We start from the raw sequence: 14657 nt of genomic DNA, 5'->3' as shown, positions 1-14657 counted from the left end.
ATGACCCATGCGCTCTTTGCACCCCCCCCCCCCGCGAGCTGGCCAAAGTGCCTGTGTGTGCTCCGCTCCTGTTACCCTGCCTGCCTGAATCGCACCACAGTTGTCCCTGCCCTAAACCCATCAGCCACGCAGTACATTACACTATCACAAGAGATGAACAATGCAAATAACAGTGCAAAATAATAACATTGAACACAATATTTAGCATATGGGAAACTAACAAGGGGTCCACATCTATTAGCAACAATAATCGTAATTCGGTTAGGCCACTTAAAAAATTTTTTAAATTGGTTCTCGTCCCCTCCCGACCCGCCGAAATGCCTCTGACCCGAATTTTTTTATTTATTTATTTCGTAAAAATCGCATGGAAAATGCCCAAGAATGACGAAATTTGAATTTCCCGCGCATTCCACATCGACGATTGATCCACATTGTGTAATCCTAGTCTTGGAATGGTTTCATGAACCTAAATTTGTCTCTACCTGAGATGGGCTAGTGCAAAGATTTAAATCTGGGGTAGTGATGTGGTACATGTTCTTAAGTACTTGTTTGTAGAGTTGCATTTCCTTGTTCAACCATTCAGGTTCCTGTATTTTGTAAATTCCTCGTGTTTTAACATGTTCTAATACACTTTCTTTCTAGATATATATTTTAAAATCTTGGTTGTTCATTTAGAATGGGAATGACAAACAGAATATTGGTTTCAAATAGTATCATTTTTATATTCACGAATGAAACATCAGCATAAAGTATCCAAATCAATATGTAGTGGCAAATTTTCAGGGTTATAATCAAATAAATTCAACCACTTCCTCATATGAGCAGACCAGACAACTTTTTGACTCGTATCCACGTCCACTTCGTTAACAACCGAACTTACTCACTCGAAATCCTTGTAACCGTCGAACTCTTTTATTTTCAAAAAGGTTGTCATCAACGGGATCACATCCAGTTGTGAATAAGCTTCAGTTTTTCTAATTAATAATCAACAATGAACGAAATAATAATGGATTAGGATTCACGGTCCAAAAACTATATACTGCCAAGCTGCGCATATGTCCACTTTTCCTCCTTTTCCTTTTTTTTACCGTTGTCACATGCACAGCCCTGGATTCACACATTGACCAATGGAAACGCAGCGTCAATAACGCTACGTACATTTCCGTACTTTTAACCCTAACAATGGCTATTGGTATGTAAGCCCAAAAATAACATTCGAATTTGAAATATCAACAAAAAATATTAAAAGGATATTTTTTCTGTACTTTGGCTCTAACACAATAGTTGGGAAGGCATTTATGAGATACACATGGATCAAGGAATTTCCATTCTTGTATTTTCTTACATTTAATATATTTGAAACGCAACAAACTGGAAGAACTGAGGAGGCGTACTAAGTAGGTCTGCTCTCTTCGGTATGTATTTTCAAATATGTTTTTTCTTACATATTTGAAAGTCCAAACAGTCAATCAAAATTTGTAAAAAGGACGAGAACCAATTTTTTTTAAGTGGCCTTATAACACAGATTCAGGATGATCGTGCGTGTAAAAAGCGGTACTGCAGTATAGTGATGTGTCGGTCGCGAACGAAACGGCTCTCGGAACCGGCTCTTTGAAGTGAACGATCGGAGCCGGCTCCTGCCTGTGAGCCGGAGTCAGAGCCGCTTTTTTTCTTTCTTTATTTTTTTTTCAAGGCGCACGGATTGGTCAACCGCACGATGCGTGCCTGCTCTGAGCAAGAAGGGGAGGGGCGGTGATGCAGGGTGCGTTCGACTTGGGCTTAAGTCTTAAATCGTCTTGCTTTCGTGACGTTTTTGTACCATGGTGACGTTTTGCAGCGCCGGCCGAAGTTGGACAAAAAGAAATCTAACCATGATGTATTGCTTTAAGCCAGTGCCGTAAATAGCTGCGTGAAGTCGAACGCACCCATAGACAAATACAGCAATCACACGCACAAGACAGAGAAACAGGAGGGAAGGAGACGCGTGCGACAAAATGAATGACTGCAGGAAACGGAGTAAAATTTGGATACATTTCAATTACATTGATAATACAAAGGCAGAGTGTAGAGCGTGCAAAGTGCAACATGAGAACTGTACATCCATCAGTGCAGTGGGAAGTAAACAGGCAAGCAAGTGAACCTGCTACTAATGAAAGTGACAGTTTGTCTACTGCAACTGTTCAAAGTGCCAGTTTGTCAATGTCTACACCGTCATCCAGTACAGCATCACAACCACCTAGACCTACAACCTAGAGCTCTATGAGACAGTTTGTGCAAAAAGCTACGACTCAAGTAAAACAGAAAACAACTGATGAGGAATTGGCTAAAATGATTGCATGCGATTTCCAACCATAGTAATTCCATCCATCCATCCATTTTCCAAACCACTTATCCTACTGGGTCGCAGGGGGTCCGGAGTCTATCCTGGAAACAATGGGCACGAGGCAGGAAACAACATAGGATGGGGGGCTAGCAGGGACGGATTATGGGTTGTGTGGGCCCCTGGGCAAAACGTTCCACACACATGTGACCCAGGCAGAGACTTGAACCTGGGACCCAGAGGTGTGAGGCGACAGTGCTAACCACTGCACCACCATGCCGCCCCCAATAGTAATTCATTTCACTAATAATTTTACATTATTTTTGGTAATAAATTCATTTAAGCACCAAAAAAATCTGAAGAGCCACTTGGGAGCCGAAAGAGCCGGTTCTCTTAAAAGAGCCGGAATTCCCATCACTACTGCAGTAACACTTAAATCATTAACAGTGGCGATTTGAGAAATTTAGAAATGGGGGAATCCAAGCTATTGGGGGGGGGTCAAAGACAAAACTGTGTAATTTTATAATTTCATGAAAATATATTAACTGGTGTAGCGAAGTAAAGGTCAAACTAAACACTTGAATCACACTTTTAAAAAAAAATTCCAATACTCAACAAGTACAGGTAATATATTTTACAGACAGAATATTAAACAAAACAAAAACAAAAAAATGATATTCAGACAGAGTTATTACAAAGTAAAAGATACCATCTCAATACCAAATATAACAGAACATTTTAGCACTATGTCTATACATCAGGTAAAAACGCATCAAATCAGGATACAGTTCTGATTGTTTTTTATTTTTAGACTTTCTGATTAGATTAATATAATTTATTAGGTCTAATTTGTGAACAAGGAAAAATAGGTTAGATTTATTGTATTTACATTTATGAATATAAAATTAGTAGTATTAAATTTATCTGTATTGTCACGCTCGGCTCGTACGATCCTCCTGTGTGCCACGCCCCCCTCGTTAACCTCACATGGAACCCCGACGTTATCAGATGTTTCTTGTTTCATTCAGTCCTGTGTATTTAAGTTCACGTCAGACTACGTATCCCCAGTTCCGTCATTGACGTCGTGCTCCGTGTTTCGCCTCGTCTGTTTGTTCTACCTAATAAGCCGGAGTTCCTGATTCTCCGCTCCCTGCTCGCCCGACTGCGATCGTGACATGTATTCTTCCAGTCACAAAAACCCGCAAAAAACATCTTTACAAGAAAACTGAAAATTATGACATACATTTGTTTGTATCATGTTAAGCATATCAGAGCAGAATTTTTCAGCACAAGGGCAAGACCAAAATAAATGAACATTAGTTTTGCAGTCACATTCACAGAAAGAACAGCTGGTGTCAATCTCTCTCATCCTTTTAGATTGAAAATATTTGGACGGATAAACTTTATGTGACAATTTAAAGGTGACTTCTTCTACATTATTTGTTAATAAAAACTTAGAAGGTAAAGTCCACATCTTTTTCCAAGGTATATTATCCACTATGCCATTCCAGTATGAAACAACATATGGAACGAAGGTGTAGTTTTGGGTAAAGAATGTCCTGATTTTTTTATTATTTCTTGAAAAGCATGTATAGAAAAACACACCAACAGCAGATTCAACAGGATCCATAGATGGAACAAAATTCTTCAACAACATAACTACTCCATCAGGGATTGTATCAAAAACAATGGCAAACTTTAGCGCTTACTGGTTTAGATCTCTGGACTCTGCCATCTCTAAATTCCTCTGGAAAGATAAACCCCCACGTATTAGCTTAAAAACACTGCAAAGGACAAAGGAGGACTAGATCTGCCTAACTTTCACCACTATTTCTTAGCCAACAGGCTCCAAAACATCTCAGGTTGGTTAAAACATACCCTCTTAGATGAGCCTTGGCTAGACATAGAACAAGCACCATGCAATAATGTAGAGATTTTGGATCTACCATTCATTAGCTCAAACATTAAACGACACGAATGCTTCAAAAGCATCAGTATCAGCTCTTCTCTGACAGCGTGGTGGGAGTTTCTAAAAGCGACTGAGTCTTCATTAATCCCATGCAAACGTACTCCCATCTGGAACAACCCTGATGTACTACTAAATAATAATATGATAAACTTCCCAGATTGGAGTTGTAAAGGTATTAAATACTTGGAACATATATTTGAAAGAATAGACTTTATTCCCTTTGACATATTAGTTAAACAATATGGGATTAACAAGAATAGATTTTTAGAATATCAACAAGTTAAATCTATAGTAAAAAAGAAATTAAGGTCTAATCAAATCAAATTACAAATACCACCAAGTGTGGCAGAATTCCTTAATCTCAAAATCCCCAAATTACTGTCTAAAATATACAGGACACTTTCTGAAATGTACCATTCCAGCATCCCCTTCAGTCTGCTTGTTGGACGACCTAGATGGTGTCACTACAGATTTTAACACAACCCACATGGCTTTCACCGCCTTATGCATTGCTAAGAAGACTGTCCTTATCCATCCATCCATTTTCCAAACCGCTTATCCTACTGGGTTGCGGGGGGTCCGGAGCCTATCCCGGAAGCAATAGGCACGAGGCAGGGAACAACCCAGGATGGGGGGCCAGCCCATCGCAGGGCACACTCACACACCATTCACTCACACATGCACACCTACAGGCAATTTAGCAAGTTCAATTAGCCTCAGCATGTTCTTGGACTGTGGGGGGAAACCGGAGTACCCGGCGGAAACCCCACGACGACATGGGGAGAACATGCAAACTCCACACATGTGACTCAGGAGGAGACTCAAACCCGGGTGCCAGAGGTGTGAGGCAACAGTGCTAACCACTGCACCACCATGCCGCCCCTGACTGTCCTTATGAACTGGAAAAATAAAAATAATCTTAATATCAACCAATATAGAGACAGTTTGTTGAACCATATTAGTCTTGATACAGCTTCTGCCGCCACAGTAGATCAATCTCTCTGGGCTCCTTTGATCAGCTCCAGCACCTAGTGGGGGTGGGGGGTCATGATTTTGTCCTGCTTTGGTCAGTGTTGTTGGCATGGGGGGGGCATATTGGCTCGGGGCGTCTGGGGGTTCCCTGGGGGTGGGTTGCTGGGGGGGTTCGGCGCTGGGACTGCGGTCCTGGCCTGGATGGGGCTTTGGTGGCTCTTGGGTGGGGTCCTTCTGGCGGCTGCAGGCGGCGCTGCTGGGGGAGCCTGTGCCGGCGGACGTAGGTTACCGGCCTGGTGGCCGTGCTGCTCCTGGGTAGATCCGGGGCGGGCTTGGGGTTCTGGGGGAGCTCTGCCTCCGGGCCGGGGTTCCGGCTGGGCTGGGGGGGCTTGGGTCCTGGTGGGTATGCCGCCGGGGTGTGGGTTGGTGCGTGCACGGGGGCTCGGCCCCGGTGCGGGGGCCTTCGGCGCGTCGGTGGAGCTGGGAGCCTCCGAGGCTGGTGGGGAGGTTCTTACCATCTGTCCGCGGGGGGTCCCTGTTTTTGGGGTATCCACTCTGCGGGGGGGGGGAATCCAATAGAGGAGGAGGAGGGACTCAACCTGGATGTCTTTTGTCTTATGCAGTATGGGAGTTGACTGAATGCTGGGGCGGGGGTAGGTTTTCCTTTGTAGTGGGGTCCGGTGGGGCGCCTTGGGCTCTGAGGGGCCTGGTGGTGCTGCTGCCTTGAGCCACAGGCTGGATGGGCCTGGGCCCCCCTCCCTGGATGGATTTCGGGGAACGGGGAGTGCCTATGGGGGTCAGCGGGGGAGCTGGCTCCGGGGGGGGAGGTATTTTGCCCCCCCCCCATTCCTTTCCTCCCCATCCCTAAATGCTTCCCTCCTCCCGCTCCATCACACCACCACACATGTAGGGCTTTGAGGTGTAGGTGCGTTGCTGGGATGCAGGGTAGGTATTCCTCCTCTGTCCCCTCGCGACCACCTGTACCTCATTCATACACTACAACGTAGACACTCTCATTACTTACTCTCTCATGACACATACATTTAGGGCGTTGGGGATGGGCACACAGTATAGCATCCAGAGGGCGGTCTGTTCATTCAGCCTTACCTCTGGTGCCAGGGCCCACATCTCAATTTTAATCACACATAGACATTGAGGGTTCTGGTGAGGGGCCGAGCTAACACCAGCTGTTGGTCGGCAGGGGGTGGTTAGTGCCATGCCCTTCACCTGTTTTAGAAGCACTTTAGAACAACACACACCAACACCACATCTGAGCGGGCGAAGGGGGGCATGGGGTCTTTTCACACCCCCGTTCCCTGTTCGCCATTTGGGGCTGGGGGCTGAGAGGAAGAGCTGGCCGTCTGGTCGGGGTCTGGGCTGGTGGGCTTCTCAGCTGCTGCGGGGTCCGGGGTGATCTTCTGGTCTCCTCGCCAGAGGAAAAATAGAGGTCCACATAGAGTATATATGGGGAGTGAGAGTATGTGTACAGCGTTCATTTCTGTGTGTCTAAATGTTGGGTGAATGTGTAAATATTTGTTTATGTGTGCATGAGGGTGGGAACGTATGCTTGTATATGTGTGTGCCTGTTTGTCTATACACACGTGTCAGGTTGGGTCCTAGACTCCACCTGAAATAACATCTTGGGCTCTGTTCCCCCCCACCACACTCCCTGCCAATGGATGGGGCCCCCGGCCGCTGGTGCGTTGGTGGATCTCGATGTCCGGGGCTGGATGCTCGGGTGGGTGCTGGCTCACCCTGGGCGGTTGCCTGGCGGGGTCCGGCCCTTCTGGCTTTGTCAGGCCCCTGCTGGGGAGTGGGGGGGCCCTTGGATCTCTGGGCCCGGGGCCCGGTCTGCCCTGGTGGGGCCGGCCGCCGGCGGAGCCTGCGGGCTCGCCGCCACGTCCCCCTGGGGCTCCTGCACTGTGGCTGCCGGATGGCCTCCCTCCGGAGCTCTCCTCTGCCCTTTTCTGGGTGAGGGGCTGCTATTCTCCCTGCGGTGGTCCTCCGGGGGCTCCCATGCCCTTGGGGGGCCTCTGGATGTCTGGGGCACGGGTTCCCTCCATGTCTGCTTCATGTCCTGAGGGATGGGGCTGTGGATCCCCACACACACTACTAGACATTTACATGGAGAAACCTTTTGAACACCAGCGCACTCACATACACAGGTGTGTACACAGGGGTACAAACAGGTTCTCACAGACACACACAGGTGTACAAACAGGTTCTCATAGACACAAACAGGAGTACAAACAGGTTCTCACAGACACACACAGGTGTACAAACAGGTTCTCACAGACACATACAGGCGTACAAACAGGTTCTCATAGACACAAACAGGAGTACAAACAGGTTCTCACAGACACACACAGGTGTACAAACAGGTTCTCACAGACACACACAGGTGTACAAACAGGTTCTCACAGACACACGCAGGTGTACAAAAAGGTTCTCACAGACACACACAGGTGTACAAACAGGTTCTCACAGACACACACAGGTGTACAAACAGGTTCTCACAGACACACACAGGTGTACACACAGGTTCTCACAGACACACGCAGGTGTACACATAGGTTCTCACAGACACACGCAGGTGTACAAACAGCACTCAAAAAAATGAAACGTTGACTTTAATTAAAATTATTTTGTCAACGGGTTCCACGAAATTGTACTATGTTAGTTAAAAGGAAAAATGTTAAGTTCATCTAACTTTATGAACTTGTATTATATTAACATATTGTGAATTGACCCAACTAGATAAAATAACTTCTGATCAACAAGAGATATTTAAGCCTACCTAATCTAATTCAGTTATGTTATATGGACATAAATAATGTAGTTACAGGCTACATATTTTACATTCGTCCTCTAAACATATATATCTTAGTAGAAGTAAAATAAAAAATTTAAGTTCAATTTATTGAAATATGTTTTCATCCAACTTATTTTATAGTAGTTAGTGTGACCTAATTCTATTTTGTCAACAGGTTCCACACAAATGAATTTGGTACACCAGACATATTTTTATTTCCTTTATTCAACAATATTCATTTAACATCTTGTTGCCACTGGGTCCAAAATAAAAGCCCATAACTAACCCTAGTAGACATTATGGTGCAGCATGGTACAACACTAACAGTTGTAAACTGCCTTTATACAGCCCAATAATACAACAGACTTTTAGTAACAGCATTACAATCTGCTCATAACAACACACGTGCTGCTGTCAACTTTTAATTTGGTACTATATGGAAGGAAAAAACCTTAGAAATTAGAAACATTTTTACAAACAAGTCAGCTCGTGTTGCAGCATTCTGTTTCATTCATTCATACAGTTTGTTCTTGAGCATCTGTACCTTGCTTGAGAGTCTGGTAGCATCCAGTTGAAGGAAGAGCTTCTGAAGTACTTCAAAGAAGGCTTTAAGTTCCATAGGATAACTGAGGTTCAGTGCATATATCACACCCATTAAGAGTGCACATGCAGAGGTGACATCTCCCAGGTCATGCAGAACTTCAACACCCTCGATCACTATTCCAACATCAGCTGGTGGAGTGGTTGCATCACCTCCCTCGACTTTGACGCTGTAGATGCCAAGGGTAAGTTGCTCAAGCTCCCTCTGTACAGCAGTATCATCAGTATCCTTTACATAGAGGAGAAAGAAAAGACACAACCAATCTATGAAATCACAGATTTCGTAGAATTCCAAAGATTAACTTTTGCCTTTCTGGTTTCCTTTAATGAAAATAGCATGATTTTGAAGGTATTATTGGTGAAAAGAGTTTGAGTGCCTGTAACAGTAGAATTTGTAGTTGTGTGCAGTGATTTGTATATGTGTGTCAGTATGAGTTGTGTGCTTGTAGATTTTTTGTGAAAAAAATTCTGTAAAAAAATCATTGTACAAGTTCACAACTCATACTTACAGATACAAGTCACTGTACACAACTACAAATTCTACTGTTACATGCGCTCAGGTTGCACAGGGGTGCCAAATAAAATACTCAGTGAGTGTATTTAGATTTCCAAAAAAGTTTAAAGAAACTCATTCCATGCAAATTTTAACAAAGTAACAAGATTACTTATTCAAAATTTGATTTGTTACAGGTAGAAACTAAACTATTAAAATTACCAACCAGGTATTCTTTGAAGAGGATGTTCGGGTCTTCGTTCAGATAGATACAAAGTGCCTTCAGGATGCACTCTCTCCTCTTTTCAATGGTTTCATTCTAAAGAGAGAAAAAAAAGAAATATTAGGGTTAGGGTTTTTGACTTATCTTTTCACTTTACCTGTCAAAACTGACTAGTCGGCATCAACTTATAATAATTAAAATAAAGTTTCTCTATGGATAGCAAAACATACCTGTCTGATTGGGAGCAAAATCCTGCTGATTTTATTCCCTGCAGAGCCTCCTTTCTTCTTCAACACTTTGAAGAGCTGGGCAGTGTGTTGGTCAAGCTGTGCATGAAACTTTGAGACAAGGGGACGAGTAGTGATCCTCACAAATTCTGCTTCCATCTGAAAACATAATTTCCACAAATAATTTTTTTTTAATAGGTACAAATAATGTTAACATTTAAAACAGAAATACACAAGAATGTACAAAAAAACAGGCCGTGCTCTAAACAATAGTACTTCCTGTGCCATGGTTACGTTTTACACAAAATGATTACCATTCATATGTTACATTGTTGGGCGGCATGGTGGTGCAGTGGTTAGCACTGTTGCCTCACGCCTCTGGGACCCGGGTTCGAGTCTTCACATGTGTGCGGAGTTCGCATGTTCTCCCCATGTCATCATGGGGTTTCCTCTGGGTACTCCGTTTTTTCCCCCACAGTCCAAAAACATGCTGAGGCTAATTGGAATTACCCGTATGAGTGCATGGTGTGTGAGTGTGCCCTGCGATGGGCTGGCCCCCCATCCCGGGTTGTTCCCTGCCTTGTGCCCATTGCTTCTGGGATAGGCTCTGGACCCCCCGCAACCCAGTAGGATAAGCGGTTTGGAAAATGGATGGATGGATGTTACATTGTATCAAATGACAACAAATATTGACTATAGCTGGGGTTCAAATCCAACCTTAGGCCTTTTGATGCATGTCATCCCTTCTCTCTCCCCTGCCCGTCCTCTCTCTACATTGTCACTATCCAATATAGCAGAATTGCCAAAAAAATAAATTATTGAATTTCATACCTCTGCCACAGTGAACAGTCCTGGCCATCTGATCTTGAACTCCACGATCATGGGCTTGTTTCTAACGACCTCCTGTCTTCTGTATGCGAAGGTCTTGGCCATCTTTTCTCTGACAACTTTATCATTATGTCTCTTCTTGACCTCAGATAACAATGCCAATCTTTCACCTTCAAGACTGTCCTGGGTCTCTCCAGCAGGATAGGGAGGACAAAAATTTACTTCTGCTTTCCTCGGTTTTTTGACATCGTAGGCAGGCTGACATCTATCTGCAGGTTTGTGCTTGAGGGAATTGATGCTCAGTTCCGGACACCCCAAGTTTCTAAGCTTTGTCCTGTAGTTGGCCATCTTGTACTTAAGACTTATTTTCCAGCCGTAGAAACCACTGAAGGATCCCTGTTCTCTCAAACATGGATGTGCTCTGATTAAAGCTTCAGCAACAGATTCAATTTCTAAGTTTGAGGGATATGCCTTGAACTTGATGATTTCCTGAGCCAGATTTTCCAAGATGTCTGATTTAAGTTTATGACCGGGGGACAGAAGAACTCCATTTGATATGAAGTCCTGGTTTGCACTTCGAAGTTGCATCTCCACATCATAGGAAAAGGTTGGGACTTGGAATTCTGTGGGCCACTGAGATCGAGGAGTTTCTGAATCAGAGGAGAGTATTATTGTGTCAGAAGATGATGGCAAAGATGTTTCATCCCCACTCTGGTTCATGCTGCTTTGGCTGAGGTGTAGAGCATCTGACAACCGGATGATTTTCACTGTGCTCTTGTCTTGAATGTCACAAATTTGGTTAAGGTTAACAAACTCATTACCAAAGTCACTGTCCATGTACTGGAGTCTAATGTCCCCCTCTATATCAAACTGACGTTTGATTTCGTTTGAAAGATCCTCAACAGACTTTGGCATGCCTGATTCTATGGTCAGTTTTTCAGCATTGTTGGAACCAAGAATAATCCGCAGTTTTACTGGTGCAGCCATCATCCAAATGTGTCAGTCTAGAAAAGATGAAAATAAAAGTATAAAGTCATTAAATATGTATAAATTAAAAGCATTTAAATTAGAAAGCAACCAACTGACATTGATTATATGTAAAACAAAAAGGACGGTGAAGCAAACACTGAGCAATCCACAGACAAGAAGCCAGTGACATAACGATAGTAGCATGAAAAATGAATTGTCATACTATTGTTAATGGTGTTCAAATTAGTTGCTTTAGGTTGGAATAGGCAATATGACATTTTTGACCAAATACCTCAATATTGATATCGTGATATAGTGGTGATGACTAAGATGCTTCCACAAAATATTTACACAATGAGATTTTTGATAAATAATCATCTGCAATGCATTTATAACAACTGTGGGTAAAGGCAAATAATTACTTGTTCAGGAAATGTCATCACTTTAGTGTAATGTAACCTTTAAAGCTAGGAAGAGACAACACTTATGCTATATTTTGATATTATAATATCCAAAATCCCAAACGATATCTAGTCTATCAGAATATCGATAGAATATTAAAATATTGCTCAGCCCTACCAGTGACATAGAGTTAGTGCATGCACAGAAACAGGTTAGTAAACAGCCAAGTGGAAAGAGGTGACAGGTATTACCTTAGTATTACAGTAGGTGCTCATGCTAATGAGAATAAAGTGCACATTTAGTAAGCTATCAATTAAAGCCGTTTACTCACATATTCAACACGTGCTTGTAATATAAGGATATCTTTTAAACGTGACCAGTCGAAGGGGCCCAACGAAGTAGTCATGTAATGGGTACTTCTCTGCCAGTTTGTCATGTGTTATCAGGGACATTGTGCCAGTTGGACATGGTTGCAGTTCAAAGGCCCGATAGTGCTCCCTAAACCACGCTGAGAACATCCTGACTATGAAATTCAGAGTATCCTGAAGTACACATATCCTTATTATCTCTCCGAATTCAGGTAGCCCATCATTAAATCCACAGATGACTATCATTCCCTTTCTATAGTTGATCCCCTTGCAATATGCACTGTTAGCCATGTTTACTTCTGCCATGTTTGGGTACATTTGCTGGAGAGGCAATGATACATCATCATTCAGCACCTCAACAGAGACTCTCGATACGCTTGATACTTCAACTCCCGGTTTCTGTGGATGTGATGAGTGTAAGTAATACGCAATCATCATCTGATGTTTCCTTGACAGTGTTAGAGCAACATTCTTGAAACACTTGGTGTGTTGGGCAACTTTCTTAAAAAAACTGTGTTTGCCCTCAAACCGCATGGTCCAGACTCCAACTAGAGGACCGAAACATCGGGTCATGTGTGGGTAGTGCTCTAAAAAGTGATGCTTTGGGAGAAGTTTTTGGTTGGGAAATGCTTCTTGATACTTCTGTCTGTGATCAGATATTTTGAACTGAAGATATCCAATGGATTCTTCTGTATGGATCTGGGAAACGGCAAGTTCCACTATCTCTTTTAAATCCAAAATTATCTCCCACACTGGTTCACTGTCAGGTATAACATCTCCAATCATGAAAGGCAGTAATCTTATGAGGGTCCAATTTTCAGCGGCGTTGCCACCTGTGTTTTTACTTAAAGATTTTTGTTTCACAACATGGGGACGGTTTGTTTTATCTTCTCCTTTGTAGGGGAAATTGAGAATGACCTTATTTAAAGTGTCCAAAGAGAGGTATTTTTTGGATATCAACACGCCCAGACACTGTGCAAGTTCCACTGGAACAATACCCTCCAACAGATCATGGAGTACATCAGGTGGATATCCAGTTGTCACATCAAAATGAGAAAGATTTTCTGTCAGCACACATGGCCTTTTCACTCCAAAACAAGGCTTTCCACTTTCCGCTGCATGTTTGACATGTTCTTTGTGTTCGTGTTTGGATCGAAGACTAAACTCACCTGAGAGAACCTGCTTGGTCTGAAAATCACTGAGACGCCCTGTGCAAAATCGACAAACATACTCTCCTGAAAAACTTTCCACAAAGCCCGCAATCCCATGGGCACCCAGATTGTCTGCAGCCACACATTGTACTGTGCCTTTAATATTTTTTCCAATCTGTGGGACAAATACCCCATGCTCTTCCAAGACAACCAGATCACGCAAAAGAGGTTCAAGCACTTTTCCATATCCGTATTCCTTGATGTAGTTACTTTTACACAGTACTGCTAAATAGATGGATGACAAAGAGGAGTGCTGGCCTGGAGGTAAGTTGCTCAAAATCCAGTACATAGCGCAAAGTTTATGCTTCTTTCTGGAAGTACCCAGAGGGTTGCACACCTCAAACTCGTCAATATAAAGGGTGACATTTATTCTCAATTCCCCTGAAGATAGAAACTCATTTTGTTTAAAAAACTCTCCATCCTGGAATGACTTGTATTCTTGTTGTGCAGTTTCATTTTGGTGAGCACTGTAGTTTTCTACTACATCATCAATTATACCATCTTTGCCAAGGAGCTGATGCAATGACTGCAATAATGGTACATATTGGTAGGTATGGTTGCGCTCCTTATCCAAAACATATTCAACTGGTTCAACTACTTGGAACTTGTCTTTGAAGTACTGTTTCCGCTTAAAAGCAGTGCCAAGTGGTCCCTGATCTCCAATTGCTTTAGTTAATGGATTAGAAAGACAGAAGGCAGAGGCCAATTCCTCAGTTTCTTTTGCATCAAGAGTTAGATTATGCTTAATATAAAAATCTGAAACAATGGCATTTAATGTAGTCTGGGATGCAGAACTCATTAGGAAGTGCAAGTCCTGTAAAAGCTCATCGACTGCATTACTGGGAACATGGAGTATGTTTTCCAGCTTAAGTAACAGTGCTGCAAGTTTCTCTTCTATCATCTTTTCAACATTTTCTGAGACGTCTCTCTGAAAACTAGATTGCACTTCAAGCTGGGCTTCTGATTCTTCATTGTCTCCACGTTCACATGAAACACTTGAGCTTTCAAAACTGTCTCTTTCTGCAACGATTCCAGGTTTAAAGTCACTGTAAGAATAACTAAGGTGCTTTCTATTTTTATGTGATTTAAATGTCCCATAAATATTTGTCCTAAATGTACAACCCTTGAACATGCAAGGAACCATTTCATTGGCTTTGAGATGCAAATTTATATGAGTGAAATACTCCTTTTCAGAGGCAGCTTCAGAGAACCCACAAACATGACAGCTGAATGTAGCTGATGTCAATGTTTGCCGTGATGTTT

The 14657-nt window shown here is 43.0% G+C and overlaps 1 protein-coding gene across 1 annotated transcript; it reads right to left on the bottom strand.

Annotated features, from left to right (window-relative positions):
- Window positions 1-8508: 8508 nt before the first annotated feature.
- On the bottom strand, window positions 8509-10910 carry LOC125721430 (uncharacterized). Its single transcript, XM_048997335.1, has 4 exons — window positions 10448-10910; window positions 9620-9775; window positions 9393-9485; window positions 8509-8902 (listed from the first exon to the last, which is right to left on the bottom strand). The coding sequence occupies exons 1-4, from the start codon at window positions 10790-10792 to the stop codon at window positions 8585-8587; spliced, it is 912 nt and encodes a 303-aa protein (XP_048853292.1). The 5' UTR covers window positions 10793-10910; the 3' UTR covers window positions 8509-8584.
- Between the last annotated feature and the right edge of the window lie 3747 nt (window positions 10911-14657).

Source organism: Brienomyrus brachyistius, unplaced genomic scaffold (genome assembly GCF_023856365.1).
Source record: "Brienomyrus brachyistius isolate T26 unplaced genomic scaffold, BBRACH_0.4 scaffold33, whole genome shotgun sequence".
Lineage (NCBI taxonomy): Eukaryota > Metazoa > Chordata > Actinopteri > Osteoglossiformes > Mormyridae > Brienomyrus > Brienomyrus brachyistius.
Note: the sequence above shows the minus strand (reverse complement) of the source record. Positions and strands in the feature narration are given on the sequence as shown.